Source organism: Teleopsis dalmanni, chromosome X (assembly GCF_002237135.1).
Source record: "Teleopsis dalmanni isolate 2A chromosome X, ASM223713v2, whole genome shotgun sequence".
Taxonomy (NCBI): Eukaryota; Metazoa; Arthropoda; class Insecta; order Diptera; family Diopsidae; genus Teleopsis; species Teleopsis dalmanni.
In genome coordinates, this window is record NC_051848.1 from 75,293,004 (window position 1) to 75,306,641 (window position 13,638).

Genomic DNA, 13,638 nt, shown 5'->3' on the forward strand with positions numbered 1-13,638 from the left:
GTGAATTAAATTCAGAGTAAAAAAAAGTTTTTGAATTGAAATTCGCTGCACTTGACTTTTTTGACTAATGGTATTTTGCGAAAATTAACATTCACGCAAAATAAGGAAAATGACGATTAAATATAATTTCTAATTATGTATGTGTTTATTATGTTCAATCGATTTAAATACAAAACAGCATTTAATGCTGCCTTGTCTTAATGCTTTTCTGATCAATTCTGTGAAAATATTATAGATATTTCCTTACATTCAATTCTGATCGCTTGGTAACTATGTGAATTCGCTCTAACATAACTCCCTGACTGACTTGCATGACTCCGAAGGGTTAGGCCACTTTACACAAACATGGTAACAGTTAACATAGACTTAGTTGTAAAGAATTGATGAGATATTGACACAGTGGTGAAGAAATGGAAGTACATATATTTCATTACTGAAACCTTTACATCCACTGTTTCCCACAAATACTAGGGAAACAGAAAAGCAGTGAACATTGAAAGAAGCAAAGCAATCGCAAAGCAAACTACATTGACAACCAAAATGAAATTTAATATTCTACCTCTTACGATCACTTTGAATAAAATTTATATATTTGTCATATGTATTCTAGTGAATTATTTATCTATTATTTATAAGTAACAACGTACTACTCAATTGGAAATTGACTTGTTATGCAAAGATTATTGAGTTATAGAGGAGATATTCAAAAATAGTTGATCTGAATAAAATTGAACTCGTTTATGAATACATATATAGTTCCGTTAGTCAGTAGTGTATTAATCATCATAAATAATTATAAACAGATATATTATCAGTAGATTTTATAACTTTCATTTTATCAGAGAGTTGATAAGAAAAAGTGTAAAAAATTTTGTCTAAATAAAAAACTAAGTACATTATAAGAAAACTTGATTCTGCAGCAGTTGTAAAAAAGACGAATTCTTCATATATATATTCTTCATATATGTTCTGACACTATCCACCGTTCACGTAATGTAATTCAAATATAGTAGACCTTCTCTTTCTGGAGGAGCTTAATAAACAGTATCGTATGCTCTTAAACATAATCATAGGCATTAATAAAGATTTTGAATTAAGGATAAAGCACACAATGGACCAGTCGACCCAATGGATCGGTTGAATATTCGACATGAAATTTATGGAATAAGTACTGCTATAAACACATCAAAAACTACAAAATAGCACTACTTTTTACAATGTTAACTGTAATATATATAATAGACCAATTCCAAGAAGTTGTAATTGAGCTTATTTGGATTTAGATTTTAATATATTTAAGGAAGCATATTTCAACACTGCTTAACTGTCTCCCATCAACACCGAGAATATATAAAATTCAAATAATTTATTATCACTAATGGTTTTGTCGGACTGATTTTACTTTTGCAAAACTCGGTACAACAGACTGCATCCGACTACAATCGTATGTCACATGTCCTATATAATTACGAAAATTTTAATGCAACCTGATATAGCTTAAATATTACTTCATCTCGTGCCATGCATATGGACGTCCAATTAATGGAATCCTTTCCACGCATTTCAACACTTGAAACCTTCTCTCTGCATTAAATACTGTTTCTATTGCATTAACATGGAATTAATATGGAATAGGGAACTAACTGAAATTTTTCATTAACTATGAGAATAACGTCACCTCTCCGTGAATATGATAATTTGTCCACAAATTTTTTATTAATTTGCTTATATTTGTTATATCGCGCAAAACTTCACTGATCATTTCAGATTTCAGTATATCTGCAAATAATTTATCCACATCAGATTTCGTCATTCATATTTAAAAATGTTTTATAAATATTCCTAAATGGAGTTTAAGTTTCGATTTTTTCTATGTTTCTTATATCACCTAAGCTCAGACATACGCATTCAGAATGCTTAATAAAGACTTTTGTTTACACAAAACACATTCTACATTTACTTTTATTTCTACGTCCTTACTCTATTTCTCTGGTACCCTGCTTACTGAGAGCCTACTATTACTACAACGAAATCTGGATTTCCAAGCAAGACTTATATATTATTATCATTGTAATAATGTGTGCATATATGTGAATTCCTTAATCGTGCTATTCAGTTTGTGTCAATGATTTTTGGAACAGTTATTCTAAACAACTCTCATCAAATGCTCTTCACACAGATCTTCACATTTTCATGGAAACATTATTCTCTCTTTATGACACTTCTGATTATTTTTTAGTTGTATCCTATTCTTCTTTTCTTATGGCCTGGTAACAAATATGATGAAATTGTGACGTAATGTAAGTATATACATCGATAGAATAAACTAAAGTGTTGTACGGATAGACACCACTACCACGATTACTACTTTTAGTACTTCTACTACTACCGCTACTAAATTCTTCTAACAAAATTCTCGCGAAAGTGTTAACGTATGAGTATGCACGAGTACAGGGCACGAGGATTGGGGGAACACGAATTGAACAGAATGATCAAGGGATCAGAATATGAGTAGAGTAAACTTTTCAAATCAACTCGGACAGACGCAGACTTTGATAATGAATATAAAATTATCTTTTTCAAGAGACACAACACGATAAACTGGGGTTAATGTAAATAAACAATTTGGAGAATTAAATTCGATGTCAATGGTTCACATATTTTATACTAAATTCAATAAAAAATGAGTATGTCTTATTTTATTTCTTTTCCCACTTATTTAGTAAATAAAAGTTATCTTGACTCTGCTGGTTCAATGAACTCACTTATAAGATTGGGATGTACCGGCAATTTAAAAGGATCTATTTAGGCCTATTGGTTTATTATTTTGCAGTATAAGGGACAAATTTAGACGTGTAAAACCACATTGAACCGTCGTTTTTATTCATGGGTAACCATATTTGATGAACAGATAATCACACAGGAGAAATACGACGTACTTTATATTTATTGACTTGAGTATAAGAACGCGGGATGTGTTTGTTCCAAACTAATACTTAATGCTTACTTCCTATTATTTATTTTCATCTCCTCCTATTTGTATGTCTGATTTATCCCACACCATGTCCTCAGTTCTCTTACAAATATCCCACAATAGTTCAGCTATTGACACTAAATTTTTATAGTGGGTTACCTGTTTAATAGTATTTTACTTCCTGAAATCTTTGATGAACTTAAATATGAATCCTATTTCGTATAAATCAGACATTTCAGTTTTTTGAATATATCTTTCGTTCATTTTAAGAGAAATACATTGCTCCAGTTCATTCACTATTCGTCGAGAATTTGGTGGCAGTTGAAGATCGATTGATCTTCGCGCTATTTGTTATATGACAAAGCCTCGTTTCGTTTCATCGTATTTTAAATTGCATAAAGAAATCAAAGTTTGTTTACATTCACATTTAACGAATTGAAACTCACACTCACTTTTTCATGGTTCTTCTGATTATTTCTGATTACTATTATTGCAACCTCTTCGTCTTTCCTGTTGGCCTGGTATCTTTAGGGAGAAGACGGAAATTTCGCGCACTTTTTGGAATACCTTGGAAAGAATACTTTAATAATGCTGATGCATTTCTGATGAAGACACCCTTAAACACAACGAATTTTCATAGATCTACTGTTGAAATTAGTTCTCTTTGTAAACAATGTTTACTTCAATCTTTTTTACTCACAAATATGTTATATCAAAATTCTAAATAACATTGCTTCGTCATCTATTTAGGATTCTTTAAGGCACACAATTGAATACAATAAGTTTATGTGTAAGATATATTACAGATAATATATGTGTCATTGCTTTGGTAAAAGAGTATTTGGGATCATGCAATTAGTAGTTGTTGTTGATATTGTTGCTAAATTGAGTTAGTGATCTAAGAGACGATAAGCTTCAGCTTAAATAAATAAACAAATCTGCATTTGTTTCAACGTTTCAGCGGTTCTCGAAGTTTATATTGAAATCAATAAAAATCAACTCTGTCTGTTTCCTTATATTCGGGTTATATGTTTATTAAATTCAGAGTGAAATAATAAATTTTTGAATTCAAATTCCCTGTACTTCATATTTTTGTTGGCTAATGGCATTTTGCGAAAATTAACATCACACAAAAGAATAATAATAACCATTAAATAATTTCTAATTAATTATGTGATTATTATGTTTAGTCGATTTTAATAAAAAACTGTAGTTAATGCTGCCTTGTCTTAAAGCTTCACTGATTAATTCACTGAAAATATTGTGGATATTACCCTTCATTCAATTCTGATCGCTTGGTAATTGTGTGGATTCACTCTAACTCCCTGGCTCGCCTTTACGAGTCCGAATGGCCAAACCGTACAAGTTAATTTATAACTGAATCTGTTCTCTTTAATATTGATTGATTGAACAATAATTGGATTTCTTCAATATTTTCTTTATATTTTTAATTGATATTAAAAGCATTCTTTCCAATGATAAAATGTCTGTTTTTTTTTTGAAGGAATAATGCTTGGAAATTTTATTTATGTTATTCGACTAAATACTTTTTTGAATTTTGTTTCAGACGTTGCATTAAGGTTTTAATAAGATTTCTTTTAATCACATTTAAATAAAGGATAAATAATTCAGATTAAATTAATAGATTTTATACAATTAATGATAAGAGCAACTGTGATTGGTAAATATGGTTGAAAACGTGAAATAGAATGGAACGAATTTTTATTAAATTATAAAAAAAGAAAATTGATTTCGTAATACCACTCAGTACACAAATCCAGACCACATATCAACCGAAGTTGCTAAATATACTCCTTTGGATACATTTTTCTAAGATATGGCTAAAGTAAGAGGAATTATTACAACTTCAAGTGTTATATCGGCAAAAGGTTTGGCTCTTTAACTAGCCTTATTAGTTAACCTGATTAGACACAATATAGTATAGCAATTATGGGATAGTTAATGGGAACAGAAGTGATATTGGGCACATGTCTTACAGAGAACTTTTTTAAATTGTAAAAAAAAGGAATGAAGATAAAAGGAAGTAGCTTTTATTCGAAAACGTAGAACGTAGAGCTGGTTCTCTTCATAAATCATATCCTGCATATGAAACCTCCAGTTGTTCTGGTGGATTATCTAAAATATGGTATATTCTTATATTAGGCTAATTGATCAATTGCTTTCAGATTTTGTTAAAAGGAAGAATTAAACAAAAACAACTTAAAGTATTGCACACTAATTTCTATTTAATTTAGTTTTTTGACTTTCATTTTATCACAACTTTTTGTGATAGAATTTAAATTATTTTTGTTTAATTTGTATTTTTAAGAAAAAATGAACGTTATTGATCAATTAGCCCAGTATAACACAATACTTATAATTTTGGGCATAAAATAGTTATATATAAATTAAAAACATTAAATAAATAATACAAGTTAAATTATTGAATAAATAATTTAACTTGTCAAAACTTCTATGGCAGAGAATAATGGATGGAAAAGCTTTTTAGAGCGGTTAATGAATAGTTCTTACACATAGGTATAGTTGATCTCAGAAAATTGTGAAGCAGCACAAACAATAAGGAAAATGAATACCAAATGTATATGATCGAAGAATAACCAGATCATGATCATGATCGTGTGTATCATATAGAATCTGGATCTCATAGCGATTTCATATTAGCTGAATTATTAGGTGAAGAAAAGCTGAATATGTTTTCATAGCAATAGAAGATAAGGTGATATCAATGTGATATCTTAGCCCCTGGTGAAACATTAGATCACAGAATAACTGTAAGTACTTACAGGACACTGTAGACTTGATTACTATATGATGATTATAGGTGTGCTAGAAAGTGACTCCTGTCAACTCTGTCATGAGGAGAAGAAAACATCAGAACATGTTCTATGCAACTGCCCAGCGATAGCAAGACGTAGACTCGTTTACCTTGGAAGCGAGATCTTAGTTCCAAATCAAATAGGTGAAATTAAGCCCACAGCAATTACAAGATTTATAAATAGTCTAAAATTGTCATAGTTGGGCCTTTAGGCACACAATAGATCTTTTAGGTCGGGGTGCTTTAATAGCCTATTATTTAAATAATAACTGAAAGTAACTCATTAGCAAATGATTATATCGAGAATGGTATAAATTGGTAACAGAAGTAGCTGAATATTTTCAATGCCGTTTGTTTGCAATATCTAAAAATCCAGAATCTTAAATTGATTGTAATTTAAGAAGTGTAATTGATTTTCTGTAATATTTCAGTAGATGAATACTAAAGCAAAAGCCACATCACGTAATGAATAAATTTCGTTTAATACATTCATTTGTCGGTCCATAAAATTCCAGCAAAAGTGCAGAGTGAGCAGAGTTATATCAAAAGTATTCATAATATTAACAATGCTGTACCGAAAAATTATGATATTGGGTCACATGAGTTAGAGTGAGGAGACTCCTTAATAAAGACAATGATAGCATTAGTTGATGTGTGCAGAGGTAGTATTGTGATATAACAAAATATAAACCATTGATAGGCTGTACCAATGCTACGTAACCTCCAGAGTCTGACGTAATGTGATCACCTCAACTTGATTGGAAAATAATATAGAATAAAAACAGAAAATAGCAAATGAATTTTAAATTAATTTAGGAGAAGAGTATCTCTCCTACCGAAAAGAATTTATAAAATATAAAATAAATGTCATACCTATTCATCGATTAAGTCGAGGACTGAAAATTTCAGTGCTTCATGTATCTCTTTTCAATGTGGTGTGGGACATAATAATATTAAGTTTCGGTACAAATGTGGAAAACGTTGCGTAAACATTTTTGACACTGACATGCAAGTTTCTAAATCGAAAGTGAATATGAGAATATTTTAAATTATCTTTCAAAATTAAAAAACATATTACATCGTATATTCCGTCTGTCCCTTTTTGCATGGAATCCAAAGCGTAATGTTACTCTCTTGTAACATTTTACGTGCAAAAATGGTGTTGTCCTTCCATGGGAAGCATTCATTTCCTACTATTCTATGCAAATATCTAAAACTCTACAAAGTGAATGTGTAGGAAAAGGGTGGGAATAGTGCGAATTTGTATGTTTAATGCAAACTTTAACAATTTCTCATATTTCCTTCGATAATCTCGCATAATAATTGATGACTTTTTCATCCTACACAAACTTTTTTCGTTGCCAACTTCGGCACGAATGGCACGTTTTTGTTAGTTTTCCCCCAAAAAAGGGGAATTTCGCCCAGAAGAAAAAATGGCAGAAAAATGACAAAATTGCTAAAACATACTTTGAATTGATTCGAATATTTGTCATTTAGTGACATTTCATGCTTAAACTTTTTACCAAATTCACTTTTTGATTATCATTATTAATATGAGTTTACTGTTCTGAGGCTCGGAGGCGTCTGATGTGGTTGGATTGGTTGACTGGTCTGGTTGGTCTGGTTGGGAACAAAAATGCGTGGCAACTGCAAAAACTTTGTAAAACTCACTGAAGCACAAATTCATTTTAGTCATTTTATTGAATGAATTTGTGATGTCAAAATAGTAATTAGACTTCTCTTCTTCTTGATCTTCCTGATTCTTCAATTCTGATATGAAATTGACATGAATTTTATATGTTTTTTTTCTTCAATAATGAGTGAAATTAGGGCAAGAAAAGTATTAGACATACAAATACATATTTGTAAATAAAGGCAATTCTCCCTATTACGTTCCTAGGTTAGGTTCTATGTACCATATAAGAAAGAATAATATGAAATCATTCAATAAATACTGCCTCTACAAAAGAATAGTATTGAAATTTAGCAATTAAATATATAAATATAATTAATTAATTCATTCAGAAGGTTTTCGAATAGCAAAGAAAGAAAAGACAAACACAAAAATTTTTTTTTAATTTAATAAAATTTGGGTGACCGTACAACGCTGTTTTGAGTATTGCCAAGTACTCATCATCAGTGGTCTTAGGAAATAATCGAATTTTTAATTAGTTTATAGTCCGTATATAATTTGTTAGAACTGTAAGTGCCAGGCTTAGAACTCGTGCCTCTCAAATTAAAAGTGATGACTAATCGTGTTTATCCACAAGTAGCCAAGGATTCACAAACTTTCATATGTTCTAGGGGGTTTAAGTCTGAACTTTACGGAGTTGTTTTTATCACTTTCGGCAGTTATGTCATAACTAAAGCTTGGTTTTTAACGCAAAATGCTTTGTATCATTATCCTGATAGAACTGAAAATCATTCTCAATGCACAGTGCTTCAAGTTCTTCTTTAATATATAGATACATAATTTTTGATCCAGGATCCCATTTATTACTTCGATATTTCCCACACCAGATGCCGCCATACATTCCCAAATCATAACACCGCCACAACCATGTTTAACAGAAGCAACTGTATTGTGTTTTTACAGCTCCGTATTTTGCTTTCTACACACAATTACCTTGCCATCGCATCTAAGAAGATTGAATTTACTCTCAAAAGTGAAAACTACAGTACCCCAAAACAATTCTGGCTCTTTTATGGTACATAAGCCTTTGCAAATTATAGCCTTTTGATTCTATTAATTTTGTTTAAACATGGTTTCTTTCGTGCAGTTCTTCCTCTAGAACCAAAAATTTGAATCGAATTTCGAATAGTTTGTGATGTGACCCCTTTTCCCAAATATTTCTGAATGTTATAAAAGAGAATTGCCGTATGAGTTTAGGGATTTTTTTGAACTTGGCATACTAAACTTGGGTCATCCGCTTTGGGAAGTGCTTTAGGTGGACCGGATCTTTGATTGTTTGATTTTTTCCATTTTTTTATAATATAAGAAGTGGAAGTTCTTGATCTATTTACTACTTCACTAATTTTTTTTCGCTTAAGCCATTTCTATAATGTTTAATTACAAGTTGTTTAACTTCATCAGAAACTTCTCTTCCTTTAAGATCCATTTTGGAAATATTAAGATTTCACTGCACAAATCACTTTATAATAAGGAGCCGAACGCTGCTTTCTTCATAAGAAACAAAGAAATGGGATATAAATTTAGGAAAAGATCAGTAGAATTGCCTTTTTCGTTATTTTTTTTTTAAATTTTTTAAAATTATTAATTAAAATTAATAAACAGAATACAAACGTAGAAAACTGCATTATTTTTTTTGATTTTTTTGTTTCGTTTTGTTGTTATTACAACATCTCACATCTTAATGACGAATACTTTTTTTGACCGCTGTATGTCATATATTTAATTGATTTATAACATTATCTACATAATCCTACTATAGTAATATTTGACATTTTTTTAAAATTATTGTATGTGTGATTTATATGTATATAGTATATCATTATATATTATGAAAATAAATTATTGCTTAGTCTGGTGAAGAGATAAGCAATAATCCAATCAAGACGTAAAGGGGGGGTTTTGAAAATACCTCGGATTAAGGAGGAGTAAAAGTGCTTGATGCACTGACTCAAATAGCTTCAACATAAAAAAAAATACATAATATATTATGTATTATATTATGTATATTACATGCATGATTTTCTACCTTTTACTTTTCCTACTTACCAATACCGTTTCGATTGTTGGTCAAAACAGGAATGATAAATGCGAGTCTAACCTTCGTGTGGCTGTGTTTCATGCCTGAACATATCTTTTTTTTCGTATCATGAATTTGTCAAAAGATGAGATAATATTTTCCGATATTTTTCTTCCACGTAATGTTTCAGTTTAATTTGTTGCATTTTGGAACATAAATTGGTGGCATGATTAAGCCATACTTTTTCAGTGGCGCCCAAAACATAATCAAGTAATGACTTGTTTTTCCATTTGCAGTCGAATAGGTATATTTAGTGTGGATCAGGGCTTCGTCGTTACAATGCTAATTGTTAAATTAATGTCAGAAAAATTATCCAGCTATAAAATTAACACTTTCATTTATTTTCTTAAAGATATTTTATCGCCCTTAAAATTCTCCACACCCGATACAATACTCTTTTTAAACTTGGAAAATTATATTATTATAGTCAATTATCAGAAAGTCGTTCAAAACTCTTCAATTGTGTTAATAAGATGTTCCCGCAGCAATGATCTCTTGAGCTTAAAAAATAACCAGAAGTCTCATGGCTACTAAATTGTAAAGTTTATGCAAAGATTATATAAAAATATAAATTATATTTTTGGTAAAGGATAATCTCAAACCATGAATACAGTGTGAGAGACACAGCATTATCGTGGTGCACAAATCGTGAATCCCTTCTAAATATATTTAATAATATTAATAATATTAGTTGTTAACAATTTGTTATGTTGGAATGCATTTATAAAACACTATAGCACAATACACCAACAAAACTATTAAGAGCACTTAATATTTTATGACTGCAGTATATCTAGAAATAAAGCTGCAGCATATCTTTTTATTGTAGTTCATCACTCCAAATTTTTTGTTAATGACTTATCTCAGTGCAATTTTCGTGATTTTTACATTTAAATTTGTGTTTAAATAATTAAATTCAAATATTCAGATGTGTTTTCTACACACAATAATATTGTGATTTAAAAAACAACAACACTTTAAAATTGTTAAGTTAATATACCATACATAACTGTCGTTTATGCATTAATTTTCAGAATATGAGAAAATTTAAAATTTGAGTGCACGTCACCTTCAGAGTTGATAGGGTTCAATTTCTGATAATTGCAGATTAAAAGTTATATACGCACAATTAAACCAATAGATGTTTTCAAAACCACCGATAGTGGATATTTAACCATATCAGAAATCCAAAGATAAGACTTCCTTATCTATTTGAAATGTGTTTTATGTGATGGGACATAAAACTATTAATTGGACTTCTATTTTAATTTAAAAATTTATTACGTAGTTGATATTATTTTGCACAAAACAACACATTATACTCTCATATATAATACGAATTTATTGCCATAGTCAAATACTCGCACTTGCACTCTCAGTCATCTCATCACTCTCATACTTCATCAACTTAGCAATTTAAAATATCTCAAAGGTGTATTAATATTTTGCTTGATTTATCTTTGTAGGTTGCGTGGATGCATTTCGAACAATCCGCAATTTTAACCGTACACAACCATGTGATAACGCGTAATCCACGCATTAGTGTGACACATGATAAGCACGACAAACATCGCACATGGTTTCTTCACATCAATAACGTACAGGAGGAAGACAAAGGACGCTATATGTGTCAGATAAACACCGTCACTGCAAAGACACAATACGGCTTCGTCAAAGTTGTCGGTAAGCTCTTTTGTATGATTTTCTAGTGGATATGGGATATTAAGGGCCCTATAAAATTCATATTCACATGTTCCTGGGTGTGCGTGTGATGGAAAAGTTTCCGATGGAAATTTGTATCAATGTACACATATATGAGCAGATGATCCATGCAAATACCTCACAGCAATAGTGCTTTATGCGACTGTTGTTTGCAGATGTTACTGTGATACTTATTGTGTTGCAGGATATCAGTAATAATAACTTGATGGTTACTTGATTACTGCTTTTGTTGGCTGCATTGTTGTAGTTGGGCTTACCGAATGGTCTGATATAGGAATTTATTCGAGTACAGCCTAGCACTGACTTTGTATGGATTAATAATGTGTCGTTTGCTATGAATGTGGTTGGTTTCGAGGCCACAAGCCAATTTATTAACAGTTCAGTGTTTTGAATAAGGATTCTATTTGAAATTAAGCATGAAAGTTTGTTATTAAATGTGTTTAATATGCAATTAGATATATAGTAGTTACATTTAATTTTCGGTAATGGATGATAGTCCAGAACTTTATAGAAAGAACATGTTGATTAATTCACATAAATAAATTTATGCCTTACATACTATTAACCAATTCGAATAAATTTTTGCCAGCTGCATTCTTTTTCCTAATATTATTTAATAAATAGGTAATATTAATTGTGATAAATATAATTAATACTCTTATTTGTTATTAAAGAATAATAAAAAAATCTAAAATTAAAAAATATCTATAAGCGATAAAAAAACTGAATCCAAATTATAAGAAATTCCGAACTTTACATGAAAAAAACTTTAGTTATATATTTATATACCTATATTATATAGCACTAGACCACTGAAAATTTATGCAGTCTTGGCTACTTGTGGATAAACACGATTAGTCATCGCTTCTAATTTGACAGGCACGAGTTCTAAACCTGGCACTTCCAGTTCTAACAAATTATTTCCTTATTTTCGATCATTTCCTAAGACCTCTGATGATGAGTACTTGGTAATACTCAAAATAGCCTTGTATGGTCAGCCAAATTTCAATAAAATTAAATAAGTTTTTGTATTTGTCCTTTCTTTCTTTCTTTGCTATTCGAAAGTCCTCCTAATATATATTATATATTTATTATATATTTATATATATATTTATTTATGTATACAATTATACATTTACGAAAATTACGAAAAAGATTAACAGAGCAATTCTGGCAAAAACCATTAAAAGTATTGTGTAAGATCTTTATAAGATCAACCGTAAGATTGTTGGTAAGAGTTTAGCTAACATATTCCGGCATAAAAGTCTTTTAAATAAAGTTTTATCATTTGTATTTTTTTTTATGGAAAGTATCAAAAGCCACGGTGTGAGACTTGAACGCACTCAAACTCTAAAGAATGAATGGAGAAAATTTCCACAAAACTGTGGAAACTTCATTCCAGTAATTAGGTGAGAGAGATGAGAGCAAATAGGCTTAATACCTAGTGAGTTAGGTTTATCTAAGCCAGAAAACATGGGCGTAAATAGGGAGTTCAGGTTATAGTGAAGGGGGATGGGGTTATAGCGCGAGCGCAGAAGTAAGACTAGTGATAAGGTCTGTGACTATGATCATGAAAATCGCGGTTGTACAGGGGAATGACGTAGAAATTACGGTGTCACTCATCAAAGTAATGGAACAGGTATTAAGGAAATTTGAAGCGCAAGGCTTGAATGAGGTCATTCTGAATGGGGAGGTCGTGCAGCTGGGTAAGTTGCCAACGGGTGAGTGACAAAAGGTACTGGTCAACACGAGTGATATTGGTATTGTCATAAAAGACAGAGAAGGGGAAGTGATTAACGTCAGGGTTACACTTGTAGTTGGTGCAATCTGAAAGAAGTTTCAGCTCAAATAAGCGGATTCTTTCCATTTAGGCGGAAAAGATTGCAGACCAAATGGGGAAGGAGTAAGTGAGTGAATTAGTTGCTTATAGCAGAGAAGCATAGCTTTACAGTTAAGCTGGTTGGGTCTTTGAAAATCATTTTCTATTTGCGGTAAAGCTGTTTTATTCTGAAATTCATCGTAAGATCACAGTAGCTAATCGCTATCATATGCAAGTAAAAGTAAATAAATTGGATTTTAATACAAATGTGATGGAGAGCTGTAAGATATATATTTAATTATTATTATTATTTATATAGAAATAAGTATTTACTAAGTTTAACTCATGTCATAAAAGAAATGGTAGCAGAAATTGCTGCATTATCTACAGCAGTGGTAAAAAAATATAAATATAAATAAATAAATAAATCAATGTTAAATAAATATTAAAATTTAAATATATAAAAAATAATATATATGTATTATGTATGAAATATATATAATTATGTATGTATTAA

The 13,638-nt window shown here is 30.5% G+C and overlaps 1 protein-coding gene across 1 annotated transcript in view; it reads left to right on the forward strand.

The window, feature by feature from the left end:
* The first annotated feature begins 4,811 nt into the window (after window positions 1-4,811).
* LOC119688560 (lachesin) overlaps window positions 4,812-13,638 on the forward strand; it is a 150,764-nt gene continuing 141,937 nt past the window's right edge. Inside the window, exons 1-2 of the mRNA XM_038103233.1 lie at window positions 4,812-4,820; window positions 11,047-11,263. Of these exons, the coding sequence (XP_037959161.1) occupies window positions 4,812-4,820; window positions 11,047-11,263 (226 nt within the window). The remainder of the gene's footprint in view (window positions 4,821-11,046; window positions 11,264-13,638) is intronic.